The 16,730-nt window shown below is 42.3% G+C and overlaps 2 protein-coding genes across 4 annotated transcripts in view; one reads left to right on the top strand and one right to left on the bottom strand.

The window, feature by feature from the left end:
• Positions 1–16,730, top strand: part of LOC135163508 (peptide transporter family 1-like) — a 120,390-nt gene that overhangs the window by 100,297 nt on the left and 3,363 nt on the right. For all 3 annotated transcript variants that reach the window (XM_064122979.1, XM_064122978.1, XM_064122980.1), the window contains 3 exons: positions 15,453–15,681; positions 15,786–16,060; positions 16,156–16,238. In XM_064122979.1, coding sequence (XP_063979049.1) covers positions 15,453–15,681; positions 15,786–16,060; positions 16,156–16,238 — 587 coding nt within the window. The remainder of the gene's footprint in view (positions 1–15,452; positions 15,682–15,785; positions 16,061–16,155; positions 16,239–16,730) is intronic.
• Positions 2,583–3,717, bottom strand: LOC135163511 (uncharacterized). The gene is made up of 2 exons (XM_064122988.1): positions 3,115–3,717; positions 2,583–2,868 (listed from the first exon to the last, which is right to left on the bottom strand). The coding sequence occupies exons 1-2, from the start codon at positions 3,499–3,501 to the stop codon at positions 2,851–2,853; spliced, it is 405 nt and encodes a 134-aa protein (XP_063979058.1). The 5' UTR covers positions 3,502–3,717; the 3' UTR covers positions 2,583–2,850.

Genomic DNA, 16,730 nt, shown 5'->3' with positions numbered 1-16,730 from the left:
TCCCTTCACATAACCAAGAACATTGCTGCTTGCGAATTACTTTTCGTGAGTAGTAGTGCAGGAGACATTGTTGCCGCACCAAGGTGTATACCTGCGACTTACAACCGTAGGGAAGGTTCAAACTGAATGTCTGCAAAAAAATCGCGTTTTAAATTTTTATTAATGAAACCATTAACTCCAAACCTATGCCACTTGCGTTCAATAAACATTTACAGGAGTGGGACGGATTTTGAAATGAAAACAAAAATAATGTTCCAACAATTATAATTGACATTACAACATATGTTAAGAACTATGAACAAACATTAACATGAATACATCCTTTTTGTCACTTATCTGTGATTCCGGAGAGCTTGTGACGTATATCGATGGAGGGAAAACACGAGCGAGAGAGAGACGCGAAAATTGATCACGAGACCAGCAATCTCGCGAATTTCCCGGATCGGCCGGAGGTCAAACACACGTAGAGAAGCATGGATAAATTCAGGGTTAGGGAAAAATTAGGGGTATTCGGAAATATTAGATGGAATCGTGTCGGTCCTGCGCTCACGTCGCGAAGAGGGGTAGTCAAAATTACCATCCGACGTGGGCGGAGGGGGAACCCGTTCGCGATATCTTCTCGGGATGAACAGCCTGGTTGCGAGTGCCAGCACCCCAGAGGGAGGGATCAGCGAGGTAGATTAAGGTTGGGTTAAGTATGGAAGGTCAGTAGGGGGTGCCACGGCCAACACCCCACTGAATCGCCACCTTAAAATAAAATATTAGGACAATTTGAATATCCGCGGATCCCAGGGGAGCCACCCGGGAAGACTAGCCGCGATAATCGTATGAGAGATGAGTATCGGGGAGTTGTGGTTCCCCCATTCAAATTTGAATGGGGAGGTTTTGGCGCGCGGAGCGACACCGGCGCCGCCGCAGTACATCCGCCAGAACTACCACTACTGTTCTGGCGAGACCGAGTTCCACCGTTCCTCGGCCACTTCCCGCCAGGACACGAGACCGAGAGGAGGTCCACTCTCGCCGCACCCCGAGAAAACACCAGGGATACCATGGGAGGATCGCAACCCGCCAGTAAAATCCGCGCAAAGGTGAGAGATCGAGTTTCATTTTTTTTCCCAGTCACCCTGTGGGCTGGAGGACCGCGGGTTTAACTTATGAAAAATCGAATATCCCGATCGATCCACGGATCGAACGGTGTCTTTCCCCGTTCAGGTGGCCCTTAACGGTAGTTGTTAATTTTATCCTCAGGGGATCGTTCCCCTGGGAGTTAGTGTCGGTTAGTCGGAAATATTAATTAGAATCCCGGGGAAAAATCAGCGGAAAACCCTGTGGAACGGGAGCTCTTTGTTTTCTTTTGTGACACACGCGTATCATCGGGGCCGGGTATTCCCCCTCCCCGTACGTCCCGCTCAACGTTGGGCGAGAACTCCGGCTTAGCGTTGTCGGATGGATTCCCGTGGTACGGGAACGAGAATGTATTAATCCCAGTCCGCGGTGGAAAAATTCCCCATTTTGGGAGGTGATACGTCAATTATCCCCCTTGTCGGTGGAATTTATCTGAATCCAATCGAATGGGGCATTGCCGGGGTGGAACAATCAAAAGACGTGAAACATCCTCACGTGCGCCGTGCACGTTGAGCGCAGCGTTGTCTCTGTCGCACCTCGTGCCCCGCTCTCTCTCTCTCTCTCCTGTCTTCGGCCCCTTCCAGGCCTAGTGAGAACTCACGGTGGTTCTCAACCTGCATTAGGGATTCTTATTATGTTAAATTTTCTTTTCCTCTTGTCTCACCATAAACCTCAGCCGGTTGGAGGGGGGAGTCCCGAACCCTTCCCGAGGGCTCGCGGGATCGCGAGGGGAGGTTTATAATATATTCGGGTTAGGGGATAAATAATTTACGGAGTCTCCGACCCGTCGGGGGAAAATCCCGAGCATCACGACTCGCGGAATCCATCAAATTCTCTAGTCTTCCTTTTTTTTTTTTTGTTGTTGTTCTATGGCCATTGACCAAATAAACCGATAAAATTCGTATTTTGACTTCGGATTCAATTTCTTCTAGTTATTCAGACTAATTTTGCCCTATTCCTCGAATCCACCCCTCTCTCCACCACCTAGCATACTGAGCAGCGCAGGCATCCGTAACCTCTCCCTTACACCCCTCGCTAAGTTAGGCTAGTTTCTGCCTTGTTTTGCGTTTCGTGCGATAACATTTGTGTATTTAGACTTCGAGTCGCTAATTACTCGACCCAAAAATTTAGCTGGCGCCCAACAACCTTCTAGGTTCCCACTTTGTCCGTTTTCTTTCTTTTTTTTTGGTGTTTGGCGAGGAGGCTAAAGGGAGGAAGGGCGAAGATGACGGACAATTCCGATCATTGGGAAATGTCACGTCACAAGCTTTATCTATTTTAATCATAAAATTAATTAGTCTTCAGTTTTCTCTGTTATATATAAAAAATACAAATGTTTAGTAATACTTTTTCTTCAAAAACAGGGCCATATATTGAAATAAATTCTGAATAAATACTAATGTTCATGAATAGATTATTATAATTCCATCTGTTTTGGTGTTTAAAGCTAAATGAGTATTAACCTTACTGCTATGAAGTTGGCAGTCTTTAAAAGTAAAAAATCAGATTCTTAAAGAGCTCAAGCTTGTCAATGTTTCATTTTTGTGTAAAAAAATAACAGTATTAAACTTGTTATAGAATTCAATTTTTGCGTAAAAAAATAACAGTGTTAAACTTGTTATAGAACTCAATTTTTGTGTGAAAAAATAACAGTTTAGAACTTGTTATAGAGAAAATTTTCAATTTTGCAATTGAACTTGCAGAGTAAATAGCACGTCATTAAAGCTATTCAGCTTTAAGTTTCTGAAACAAAAAAGATTATCTGTTCTTAATAACTGTTTAGTGAATGATTCAATGCATTTTCATTTATATTTCCATAGAAAATTTTTTTTATTAATGTTCTAATGAAAATATTATACTGAATTCTGCTTGAAACTAAGCCAACATTAGATGAAAATATTGCAATATTCTCTTGCATTGAAGGGAGAATAGTGAAAAATTAAAAGTAATTAAATTTGGATAACCATAACCATCAATAAAAAAAAGTACCTTATTCGCGACGTCCATCGCCTCTCCAGATGCAGATTCAGCTGCCCCTCGTTTGAGAATGAGAGGAGGTGCCTCGACAGCATCATCCAACTCATCTTCATTGAGGGCTACATCCTCAGTCAGGACTGCGATGTCATCCATGCTGTTAATATTCAGAACAAAACCATCCCCACGACAATCAACTCGACCTTTAATGGTCATTTTGATTCCCTCGATCAAATCTTCTCTCGGGATGTATGTTACCACGTGAATGGTCATGCGATGAACCCTTGTACAAAACATGCCACATCCATAACTCGAACCACTTACCGTGGTAATGCTTCTGAATGCCTCTTTGAGCCATCCAGTGATCTGGACTGGCCCGCGAGCAGCACAAACGTTCTCCATCTCAATTTTTTATATGAGATGACCTTCGACCTTCCATTGTCAGCTCCATTCGTAATGTTAAATGTGCCAAAGATGTCGAAAGTGCTCCTACGTGCAAATTGAAATTCTTTGTCGCTCACAGTGTCCGTTGATCGCCGATACTGTGGATTGGCCGCTTTAATAATCCCTCCAGTGATTTTTATTATCTAAAAAGTAAAATTTCAAATTATTCATATATTCTCACATATAATACCACAAGTGCTATTATCACATATAATACCACAAGTGCTATAGTCGTCAAGTTTTTCAGGAAAAATCACTCGTGCTTCGCACTCGTGATTTTTTAGCCTGAAAAACTTGACTCCTTCATTTGTTTGCAACGAATCTATCGGGAAATATTCGATAATTTTGAAGCTCGAGTGGTATTCAGGGGATTATTTTTCCTATCCAAATTTCGGCCAAGAGAATTGTGCCATGACATGAAAAGAGGTTTATTTGGTTAAGTGTCGTTTGTTTACCAAAATATTCAAAAAATTATCGCATATAATACCACAAGAGCTCCGAAATTATCGGATATTTCCCGATAGGTTCGTTGCAAACAAATGAACGTGTCAAGTTTTCCAGTCTAAAAATCACGAGCGCGAAGCGCGAGTGATTTTTCTGGAAAACTTGACAAGCTTATTTGTTTGTAGGGAACCTTGAGGGAAATATCAGATAATTTCGAAGTTCGAGTGGTATTCGGGGGATTATTTTTTGCATCCAAATCTTGGCCGATAGAATTGCACCATGAGACATAATTTTCAACGAATTGCCATTTAATTTGTCAGATACAATTGAGGGTTACTTCAACATTTGTTTTTTTTTATATATATCAACATGCAAAATTTCCAGTGAAATTTCCAAGAATTTCCGCTGAAATACCGTGTTGACTATATAAAATAACGTCGAATGGTGCAATCCTATTGGCCAAGATTTGGATGGGAAAAATAATCGCTGATATTCGAGGTAGGCTATATAAAATATCAACAAATGGTGCAATTCTATTGGCTGAAATTTGGGTGGGAAAAATAATCAGTAGTAATACCCCAAGACCTTCAAAATTATCGGATATTTCCCGAGAGTTTCGTTGCGTAGCAACGAGAGGGATAAGGTTCGCAGGTTAAAAAACCCGAGCGCGAAGCGCGAGGGTTTTTCTGCGAATCTTATCCCGATCGGTGCTACGCAGGGAAACTGGAGGGAAATATCCGATTAATTTTGAAGGTCGAGGGGTATTTGGCTGGATTATTTTTTTCATTCCAATTTCAAACAATTAAATGTGTGGCATTTCACGTCATATAGTATGGTTGTTCACTCGTAGTCGTGGCTTCTCCAGCGTATATTTTTTGTCTGCACAAAATGCAGAGAATTATTTCCAAATTGTGGCTTTTGTCTTCACTGTATTATTAGGAACATTTTAAAAAATTTTTTGATCAATAATCTCCAAGGATTCCCGTCCAAATCTGCTCATGTCGAGGTAAAGTCTTTGAACTTGATTTTTTGTAATGACAGTTTCGGGGTTTGAAACGCGTACAAATTGTTTATCGGATATTTTCATTGCTTAGCAACAAACAGGGAAATATCCGAAGTAAAACTCTCTTACTTGTACCACGTGACGGGAAATGCCACCATTTGATTGGTTGAAATTGGGATGAAAAAAATTATCACATATAATACCACAAGTGGTTCAAAATTATCGAATATTTCCCGATAGATTCGTTGCAAACAAATGAAGGAGTCAAGTTTTTCAGGCTAAAAAATCACGAGTGCGAAGCACGAGTGATTTTTCCTGAAAAACTTGACGACTTCATTTGTATGCAGGGAACCTAGAGGGAAATATTCTATAATTTTGAAGCTCGAGTGGTATTCAGGGGATTATTTTTCCGATCCAAATTTCGGCCAAGAGAATTGTTCCATGACATGAAAAGAGGTTTATTTGGTTAAGTGTCGTTTGTTTACCAAAATATTCAAAAAATTATCGCTGATATTCGAGGTAGGCTATACAAAATATCAACAAATGGTGCAATTCTATTGGCTGAAATTTGGGTGGGAAAAATAATCATAGATATTCATACAGATATTCGCATAGATATTCATATAGATATTCATTTTGTTTCCAAAAGAAAAAACTGAACTGGGTGGATAATCGTTGAATACCATCATACCCTTGGTGGTATGGTGGTTGTAATAAATTTTAGGGAATATTAATGAATGAAACAAGAACACAATATTTTGATTGGGAAAAAGCCTATCGGCATAAAAAACCCAAGTTTATTAACTAATTTATAAAGATAACTGCGAATGACGCAACAAATCCGACAGTTTATGCGTCAACACACACACACACACATACGCACACTAGTTTTTATTTTGGAATTAATTCGCGGTTATTTAGAATGATTTTGATGTTTAACTTGATCAATTGTTTATGTTGATAGTTTGTGATGCACAATTAACTTTCACCGTTCGTGAAGTGTTTATGTGGCTAACCAAGCGGTTACGGACCACTGATCTCGAGATCGTGTTTTTATAATTTGTGGATGTTAAATCGTTGAAATTATTCGTGATTTATCCGAAATGGCATTCGGGATCACTGATTCAATCAAGTTTATTGTCTTTGCGGGACAGATCGTTAGTTAAAAGGTGGATATGAATCTCGATCGATATAATACACTGTGTACATTTTCACACGGATTTTCTAACTGACGGTTGAGCATTCAAAAAAAAGCTTTTCCGTCGCAAGCGCCTATTGGGTCCCGCCCCGCAATCGGCGACAGCGACATGTCCACCAGTGCGACGACGGGCCCACCGTAAGTGCTGCCACCGTAAGTGGCAGCCATTAAAATGGCCCTATATGTCGGTAAAGACGAGTCTATTACCGTACACTGGGCATTTATGTTATTTATTCGTTGATATTTTTTTTCCCTCAAGGTTCCCTACAAATAAATAACGTACGTTCTTACGTTCATTTGTTTGCAACGAACCTATCGGGAAATATCCGATAATTTCGGAGCTCTTGTGGTATTATGTGCGATAATTTTTTCATAATTCTGCGGGTAGGCTATATATAAAAAAAACAAACGATAACTTAACCAAATAAACCTCTCTTCATTTCATGGCACAATTCTCTTTGCCGAAATTTGGATAGAAAAAATAATCTCCTGAATACCACTCGAGCTTCAACATTATCGAGTATTTCCCTCTAGGTTCCCTACCACTCTTGTGGTATTATATGTGACAATTTCACTTTTTTTCTTTTTGAATGGAAATCACCTGTACCTGATACATCTTGATATCATCCTTGTATTTGAGAGCATCATCCCCCCAGCACAGTATGCGAACCCTTCTGCTATCATTGTTATTTAAAATGCACTTGTAAATCCACTTAGATGGAGATTTTGGCAACCCCCTCAGGCCTTCAATGCAGTCGACGTAGCCGATGATTTTCCTAAGAAAAAAAAATGAAATTACTCTCCGAACACGTGTCAATGATAGGTCATGATGATTGAATGCATCATCTTAGATTTTTGAAATATGTTCATTTTTTAAAAATAATAATAGGAATACTTACATGAGTGTAGCTCCAACATTGAAACGATCAATGGCTCTATTGGTCGTATATTTAATAGGTGGAGGTGTCATGATGTTTCACGATTATAGATTATCTCCTTTTTATAATAGGATAAAAACACTCAAACACGTTGCCAAATGTGATGGTTTTTACCGGTTCATTTGTTCCAGTCCAATGTGCGACTAATATAATCGACAGATGTCGCTTCGGTTTCTGTCTTACGCTTACGCATTTTCGAGATATTTCTTCGAGAAATATCGATATCGATCTGTACACGGGTCTCCTTTTTATAATAGGATATTGTATTCTGCTAGTTGAGCCCTTTCATTTCATACCCATATTGATGGGATTAATAAAACAAATTCTCCGCCATTTTGTAGCGGCGGCCATCTTGAATGTATAATGATTGAAATGAAATGATCTTTTACTAATTGTCATACCCTAGGTGGTATGACAATTGCATTGATATTATTCAATTAAAGCTGTTAAGGATTGGGAAACGTTTGGTAAATAAATCACTCAAAGGAACTTTGTTTGGGAAAAAGCCGTATAGGCATAAAAAACCCAATGTATTTTATAAACACAAGAAAACCAACTGAGATTAACAAGATATTCCTCTAACACTAGTTTTGGCTGCAGCCCACACAACACAATGCCCCATTCACTCGATATAATGACAGATTCCGATCTGTAGATCGGATTCCATCCAGATTGAATATTTTGGGAATGAAGATTTACTTCAGGTAACCTCTAAAGGTTGACAAACAGATATCGTGGTAGTTCCACGTGGTATCACCCAGGTGAACGCCTGGGTGATGAGTTTTGGTAACTTAAAATTATTTTAAGCCTAAACACACTAAAAGTAAATTAATAAAGTTGAAGAAGGCCAACGACTTTGTGACTTGATGCTATTAAAACACGACTTCTATTTGAGATTGCGTTTTAGATTTTCGATTGGTTTTACACGTCCCAAAATTTCAGCAGAGCCTACTCTTCACAAGGGTAACAACAACTCTAATAATCATAATCATGAGGTTCCGGTTTGAGCTCGACCTCGTGCCCCGAACCGAGACCGCCCGAGCCCCCCCCCCAGCGCCTGCGCAGCGCACCTCTGAGTTCCTCAGTGGTCACCGCGCACGCGCCGGAAACACTCGTGCGTGACCGGCCAAGGCGAAAGGTGCCGAACTCCACGCGCCGACGAATTCAACGCGTGTCGTCATCTCCGTCGCCCGGTCGCCCTCATGCTAAGCATGCCCCTGTTCTCACTGCGCGACAGTGAGACAGAACATGCTCCCGGCCTAAGTTGCGACATGACCCGGATTATGTGGCAATACACAGTGGACACTAGTCCATGTGGTAAATTAAGTTTAACTGATTGGGAGAAGGCAAAGACGAGTGATATTTCGCTTGTAAGTTCCGTTGGCCGTCTTCACCAAGGCCACTCGGGCGATGCCATCGCTCCCCGGGAACACCTCGAGGACCACACCCAACGGCCATCGGGAACAGGTTGCCGAATCCTCGATGAGGAGAACAACCGCTCCAGGTGTTAACTGCGTAGTTGAGGTATGCCACTTTTGGCGAGTTTGGAGTTCATGTAGGTACTCCTTGTACCACTTGTTCCAGAAATCCTGCTTCGCCTTGAGGATGAAGTTATAGGAAGATAAACGATTATCTGGAACTGGCAAAAAAGATCGTTCAGGTAGCGCGTTGAATGCACGACCGATTAGTAGATGTGCCGGCGTAATGGCCAGTGGATCATTGGGATCGGCCGAAAGAGCGTATAAAGGTCTTGAATCTAGAATGGCTTCTATCTCTATGAGCAGAGTGTTAAGCTGCTCATAGGTGAGCCTTTGATCTTTAATAACTCGTTTTAAGTGATGTTTAAAGCTCTTTACAGCCGCCTCCCAAATCCCACCGAAGTGAGGTGACAGCGGAGGGTTAAAATGCCAATGGATTCTTTTCGATAAAGCATACGATCCAACGGCGTTTTCGAAAGAAGGAGAGCCAACGAAGTCATACAAATCTTGTATCTCTCTGTTAGCTCCCACGAAGTTGGTACCGTTATCTGAGTAGACATGTTCTGGAATGCCTCTACGACTCAGGAATCGGCGAAAAGCTGCTAAGAAAGCCTCGCTCGACAGATCCGTTGCTAGCTCGATGTGAACCGCTTTCGAGGTCATGCATATGAAGACACACCCGTATGCCTTGAGGAAAGATCTATTATGATTCTTCTTCTCCTTTATGAGGATCGGGCCGAAGAAGTCTACCCCCGTTCGCGAGAAGGCCGGCGCTTCTTGGACTCTGACGCTTGGTAGATCCGCCATTTTCGCGTGATCTAACCGTGGCTTCTGTCGAATGCATTCGATGCGATGGTGTACGATTTTCCTAACCTGGTTCTTCCCGTTTAGAATCCAAAATTTGGACCTACTGGCGTGCAACGTGCCCTGAATACCGAGGTGCATATTTGCCCGATGTACGTGGGTGATTATCAAATCGGTGACCGGATGTTTGCTCGGTAGCAAGATTGGGTGTTTTTGGTCGAATGGTAACTCCGATCGTCTCAGCCGTCCTCCGACTCGAATGAGTCCTCGATCGTCAATGAACGGATTGAGCTGATCGAAAGATGTGCCCTGGGCCGTTGGCCTTTGGGCGTTAGAAGATGTTTCGTGAACGGAAAGTCTTTTGAATTCGAGAGGAAAACGTTCCTTCTGGATCATCAGGAGAATGCGAAGTTCGGCTTCTTCGATTTCCTGAACTGAAAGTAACCTGACTTTGGGGATGGGAGGATTCTTCCATCGTAAAACGTAAGCTATTACTCTGGTGAACCGATTGAAGTCCGAAAATCTCGAATAGATGGCTTCTGGCGACGCGTGAGCCATCAGACATATTCCGATTTTAAGTCCCGGAACGTTAGGATTGGATGGAAGAACTGAGACTGGCCACTGCGCTTCATCGCAAGCCAGCCAGTTAGGACCTGAAGTCCACAACGAATTATTAATGAATTCGGATGGAAGTTGTCCGCGAGACAGCGCATCCGCTGGATTATCCTCGGAGCGGATATGTCGCCACGTTACTTGAGCTTCCAATGATTGGATATCGGTTACTCTGTTGGACTCGAAAGGTCGCAGAAGATGAGGGGCCTTGTTCAGCCAACAGAGCACGATTGTGGAATCTGACCAGAGGGACGTCCGAATAATAGGAAATTCAAACTGAGATTTGGATTCTACGTACAACCTTTTGAGAAGACTGGCTGCACATAGTTCTAACCGAGGAATTGTTACCCCGCTTGTGGGAGCAACACGAGATTTACTACAAATGAGGTTCACGGTGACATTACCGTGCGAGTCAGACGATCGCAGATACATACATGCGCCATATCCTTGTTTGGACGCATCGCAAAAACCGTGAATTTCGTTTTTCGTGGAGTTAGGTACCCGAATTTGACGAGGAATTGCCACTTCGTGCAACACAGGGAGCTGAAGAGCCAGCCCTCTCCACTTGGTATGGATCTCCTGAGGTACAGACTCATCCCAAGTGACCTTAGCCCTCCAACAGTCCTGAATTAACACCTTGGCATACAGCGTGACTGGACCCAACAGTCCCAACGGATCGAAGATTTTTGAAAGCTCGGATAAGAGCTTGCGTTTGGTGGCAGTTACGTTAGGATCTACTGGGTGAATTATGTACCGTAACAGATCGCCCTGAGCATCCCAAACTATGCCCAGCGTTTTCTGAATTGGATCACTCCTGACCAAGTAGTCCAAATCGAAATTACGCTTAGATATAGCATCCAATGACGCAGTGTGATTTGAGGCCCATTTTCTAATGGCAAATCCTCCCCGAGCGAGCAAAGCGATCATCTCATCGCGGATTTCCACGAGTTCGTCGGGTTCATCAGCGCCGGAAATGAAGTCGTCCACGTAAAAATCTCTGAGGAGTAGCCGACTAGCCCGTGGAAAATCTCGAGCTTCATCCTGAGCAAGTTGTTGCAGGGTGCGAACGGCTAGAAAGGGAGCAGCTGCTGTGCCAAAAGTCACAGTGTTCAGTTGAAAAGATCTGATTTCGCCCTGGTGGTACCAGAAGATCTTCTGAAATTGTCGATCTTCTGGATGAACGAGAATTTGCCTATACATCTTCTCGATATCCGCTGTGATCACATACCGATGTGTCCTAAACCGTAACACTTGTTCGAAAATGTTATTCTGTATCGTCGGGCCGACCAACATGGCTTCGTTTAGAGAGATTCCCGTGGATGTTTTCGCTGATGCGTCAAACACCACTCTCACCTTGGTGGTCTCGCTGGACTCTTTGATTACAGCGTGGTGCGGCAAGTAACATCCACTCTCGGCATCGTCGCATAGAGTCATGTGACCGAGAGAAATGTACTCCTCCATCACCCTACCGTATTCAAGTTCCAATGCAGGGTTGGTAGACAGCTTTCGCTTCAAAGCTTGAAAGCGCTTAAACGCTTGGGTGCGAGATTCGCCTAATTGGAATTTAGAGTCCCTAAATGGGAGACGAACTACGTATCGTCCGGTCTCATCGCGCCGCGTATGAGTTACAAAATGTTGCTCGCATGAAACTTCGTCGCGTGATTTTACGGGTTCGTGATCGAAGTCTTCGATCAACCAAAATCTTTCGATCAGTTTGTCGAGTTTCACGACATTACACGAGGCGGTCGTGTATGGGTTCAAATTTCCGGAATTTCCTGCCGCGATCCAACCTAAACGAGTTTTTTGTAAGATGAGGGTCGCGTCGTCATTAACAAATTTGAGTTGTCCGATCGCGAGAACAGATAAGGTGGTATTCGCAGCCACCAATAAATCTACCGGCTTTGGCAAGTGAAACTGAGGGTCTGCTAGTTGAATGTTCGGTGGAATGTTAAATTGGTATCGGGCAAACGCATCATGAGGCACGGCATCGGCGATTTTTGGTACTATCAAACAATTTAACGGTTGCGCGAAGTCGTTATAGTGTGAATTTAATGTAAGTTGAACATATCGATTTGAAATTGTACATAAACCATCCACGGCTCTGATATTCACTGAGCAGTGGTTGGTCGAGAGTTTTAAAGAGCGCGCGAATCGCTCTGTAATCAAGTTTACAGTAGAGCAGGAATCTAACAGTGCTCGTGCTGTGACTCGATGCCCTTGTCGGTTGGGAATTTCGACAACCGCTGTGGTCATTAGATGAGAATCCAGCGGAAACGCGAGTGTTGTCTTGTCGGTGGATTCCAGTCATGTTTGACTTGAGCCCGAAGGCGTTGGTGTCGGAGGGTTGGGATGTTGCTTCTGAAACTGATCCGCGTGAAGCAGAGTGTGATGTTTCCGTTTACACACTCTGCAGCGTTGTGTACTGTTGCAAGGAAGGGGATGCTTCCACAAGCAGTTGTGGCAAGCTTGCATATTTTTGATCGTACTCGTCCGTTCCTTTACCGAGAATTCCTGAAATTTGGGGCATTGGAAAAGACGATGAGGATCGCCGCACAATGGACAGGCCGCTTGCCTCTTTCCCGAATTTGTCGAACCGGGAGTCGGGGAGGTCACGAATGTGTGCGAGTTGACTTTCGCGGATTTTTTGTTGGGATTCGAAAGAGTCGCTCCCGATCCCTTTCTCGAGGTGGTCTGTAGAGTCTCGTGTTGCGACTGATTGGAAGAATCAAAAGCTTGCAATTTAAAAATGGTGGACTGAATAAAGTTGAACAGGTTGTCCAGCCTGGGGAGCTCGTCCATCCCCAAACTGTCCTGCCACTTGATCCTGGTTGTTGGGGGAAGGCAGCGCTCGATTATACGGACCGGAAAAGTGTCCTTGTCTCTGGCGTCAAGACTGTCTAAAATGTGAAGATGTTGACGCGCTCTATCTAACAACGTGGATAAATCGTCCGCGGTCGCTTTTGTCAACTTCGGTAGATCGATGATGGCGTTCATGTGTTCCACGGCCACAATGCGTTTGTGGTCGTACGAATCCAACAACGTCTTCCACGCTTGCGCGTAATCCCTATCGCTGGGGTCGAATTGACTGATTTTGGCCAATGCTTGGCCTTCGAGCGAATCAAACAGTTGGCTGCATTTGATAGCGTCACTGACGTCCGTTCGCGAATGCACCAGAGCGATGAATTTATTTTTATAATTCGCCCAATTCTCCCTTCTTCCATCGAAAACTGGGATGCGAACTTTAGGGAGTCGCGGGAACTCTTGTCGCTCGTTGCTAATTGAAGTGTTGTTGTGCAGTGTGTTGTTTGATGCCGATGGAATCGGTTCCCGCAACTTCATCACTGCACTAGCTAATTCGAAATACCGATTTTCGCTTCGACTGAACGCAATTAGTTGAGGATTCTCAGGTTGAACTGATCTTAACTCTTCTTCGTAATTTCCTACTTCTTCGTACGATTTTACCAAGCTATCAAACCTAAACTTCGCGTTATTGGGGTCCACTTGACCCTTTTCGAGGTACCGCTCGAGCTTTTCTACTTGAGCTCTGAAGGAGCTCATCCTTTGCTGCAAGTATTCCACCCGTTTCATTTGCTCCGCGTCGAGCATTTTGAACAATTGATTTTTGCGTTGATTTTGAAATTTGATGATCCACGGATTTTTGAATTTCCCGCTGAAATTAACCGTCTACACTGACCGGGCGCTGCTTTACCGACCGTGAGTCAGCGCATGCACGAAAAAGAAAATAAAATGCAAAAGAATCCTAAAAAGAATGCAAATGTTAGAATTGTTGCACTTATCTTTCCGAGGTAGTTTGATGTAGATGATCCGCTAGGTTGATGATCCTCCAGGTGGGGAGCGACGTTGTTAAAATTTTGATTGTTTTGTTTTTCACAGTTTATTACAGCTTTTAAAGTTTGTTAACGTTTGTTAATCCCAGTTAGGTTCGTAAATGAGGGGTTTGTGAGATTACAACCTCACAGGAGGCACCCTGAAATGAAATGTTCTTTTACTAATTGTCATACCCTAGGTGGTATGACAATTGCATTGATATTATTCAATTAAAGCTGTTAAGGATTGGGAAACGTTTGGTAAATAAATCACTCAAAGGAACTTTGTTTGGGAAAAAGCCGTAAAGGCATAAAAAACCCAATGTATTTTATAAACACAAGAAAACCAACTGAGATTAACAAGATATTAGTCTAACACTAGTTTTGGCGGCAGCCCACACAACACAATGCACCATTCACTCGATATAATGACAGATTCCGATCTGTAGATCGGATTCAATCCAGATTGAATATTTTGGGAATGAAGATTTACTTCAGGTAACCTCTAAAGGTTGACAAACAGATATCGTGGTAGTTCCACGTGGTATCACCCAGGTGAACGCCTGGGTGATGAGTTTTGGTAACTTAAAATTATTTTAAGCCTAAACACACTAAAAGTAAATTAATAAAGTTGAAGAAGGCCAACGACTTTGTGACTTGATGCTATTAAAACACGACTTCTATTTGAGATTGCGTTTTAGATTTTCGATTGGTTTTACACGTCCCAAAATTTCAGCAGAGCCTACTCTTCACAAGGGTGACAACAACTCTAATAATCATAATCATGAGGTTCCGGTTTGAGCTCGACCTCGTGCCCCGAACCGAGACCGCCCGAGCCCCCCCCAGCGCCTGCGCAGCGCACCTCTGAGTTCCTCAGTGGTCACCGCGCACGCGCCGGAAACACTCGTGCGTGACCGGCCAAGGCGAAAGGTGCCGAACTCCACGCGCCGACGTATTCAACGCGTGTCGTCATCTCCGTCGCCCGGTCGCCCTCATGCTAAGCATGCCCCTGTTCTCACTGCGCGACAGTGAGACAGAACAATGATAATTAATAAACATAATTGTATTGTCACCAAAATGCAAAGTGTATACAAAATTTCAGATTAATCGGTTGACAGGAAGAGGGTGAAATTTGAATTACTAAATTTGACACAAGAATAAATAATAAAAAAAAATAAAACGAACGGGGTGAGCTAAATAAAGCCGTTTAAAAATACACAGACTGATGCTGATTTGACCTGAATTATCCCATATGTGATGGAACTTAAATTTTTCATAAAAACGCAGTGTTCCATCGTCACGGTATGCATATCACATTTTGACCGGTCTCCAAAAAGTTGTATCATGGTTTTGTAATGAAAAAAAATTTGAAATTAAAAGAATAAATCCATGAAATATTGACTATTAACTGTCCGTATTGCACTGTCATATTTCTCTCTCAAAACTAAACGGAAAAGAACACTCGACAATCTTTTTCAGCTCTAAGAACCCGTCAGTTTTTCCGTATAATATAATTATTCCCAAATTCGAAGCTTTGCCACAGGTTGTAAACATATCGGCTCCAATATATAATGTCACCATTACAGTTAATGTTTCACTTTTCAGCTATTTTGGCATTGTACCTCAAAAACAAATTGGACTATAGTGATAACACAGCTACTGTTATTTATCACATTTTTACGATGTTCGTCTACTTCTTCCCATTATTTGGCGCAATGTTGGCTGATTCGGTACTTGGAAAATTTAGGACGATATTTTACTTAAGCATTGTCTATGCCCTGGGCCAACTTCTCCTTTCAGCAAGTGCCGTTCCAACATTTGGTTTACCCATTAGGTATCGTCAGATTTTCTATAGCATTATGTGTATATGTAGTATAATCTCAAATGAATGACTTTTATATACTCACAGTTTATCCACATCGATATTTAAATTTTCAGGGAATGTTCGATAATTGGATTACTTCTCATTGCTCTGGGCACGGGCGGCATTAAGCCATGTGTAGCAGCATTTGGTGGAGATCAATTCATTCTTCCAGAACAAGAGAAATATCTTATTACGTTCTTTTCAGTTTTTTATTTTGCCATCAATTCTGGGTCTCTTATCTCAACATTCCTCACGCCAGAACTCCGTAATAATGTGAAATGTTTCGGTGACCAAGAATGCTTTTCAGTCGCATTTCTCGTTCCTGCAGTTCTGATGATTGTCTCAGTTGGTACGTAAAAATAATTGTTAGCATTTCCAAATGTCAATTGTGTATTTTTATAATTCTCAATGATTTAATGCCATGTTGTGATCCGTATGTTTCAGTTATTTTTCTTAGTGGTAAATCATTATACAGATTGAAAGAACCAGAGGGAAATGTCGTTTTAGAGGTTGTTAAATGCATGTCGGTAAGTTCAGAAAATAGGCATGGTGTCATAGAGTGATCAGGTTAGTTTTTGGACAGCGTTTAGCTCACGGACGATATCAACTCTCGTCAAATGTTCTTTTGAAAAGTTCTGCTCAGCATTCCATATTCTAATACTATCACTAATGTGCCAATTTTTTTCTATTTGTGGACATGGAAAAAATGAAACAAAAAAAAGAAATTGTCTATACGCAAGCGCTGAGCCCACGTGGTGTTCTTAGTCCATACTTTATGGATACATTATGGATAAATACTGTTAGAATTATTAGATAAGTTAGAGAAAAGCTTGCTCTCTTATATAAAGTCTTCAATTTAAAATATAAATATATCTATCGGAGCTTGGATAAAATATTGATTCTGCACAATGCCATCGAAAAGTGGTTGCCATTGTTTCACGACACGTATAATATTTGATTTCATTTGCCTGGAAAATACTGTGATGATTGGGTTTGACAGGAGTTCAGCTACTTCTACT

The sequence above is a fragment of the Diachasmimorpha longicaudata genome, chromosome 6, assembly GCF_034640455.1.
Source record: "Diachasmimorpha longicaudata isolate KC_UGA_2023 chromosome 6, iyDiaLong2, whole genome shotgun sequence".
Classification (NCBI taxonomy): domain Eukaryota; kingdom Metazoa; phylum Arthropoda; class Insecta; order Hymenoptera; family Braconidae; genus Diachasmimorpha; species Diachasmimorpha longicaudata.
This window is presented reverse-complemented; position numbering and strand designations above follow the sequence as displayed.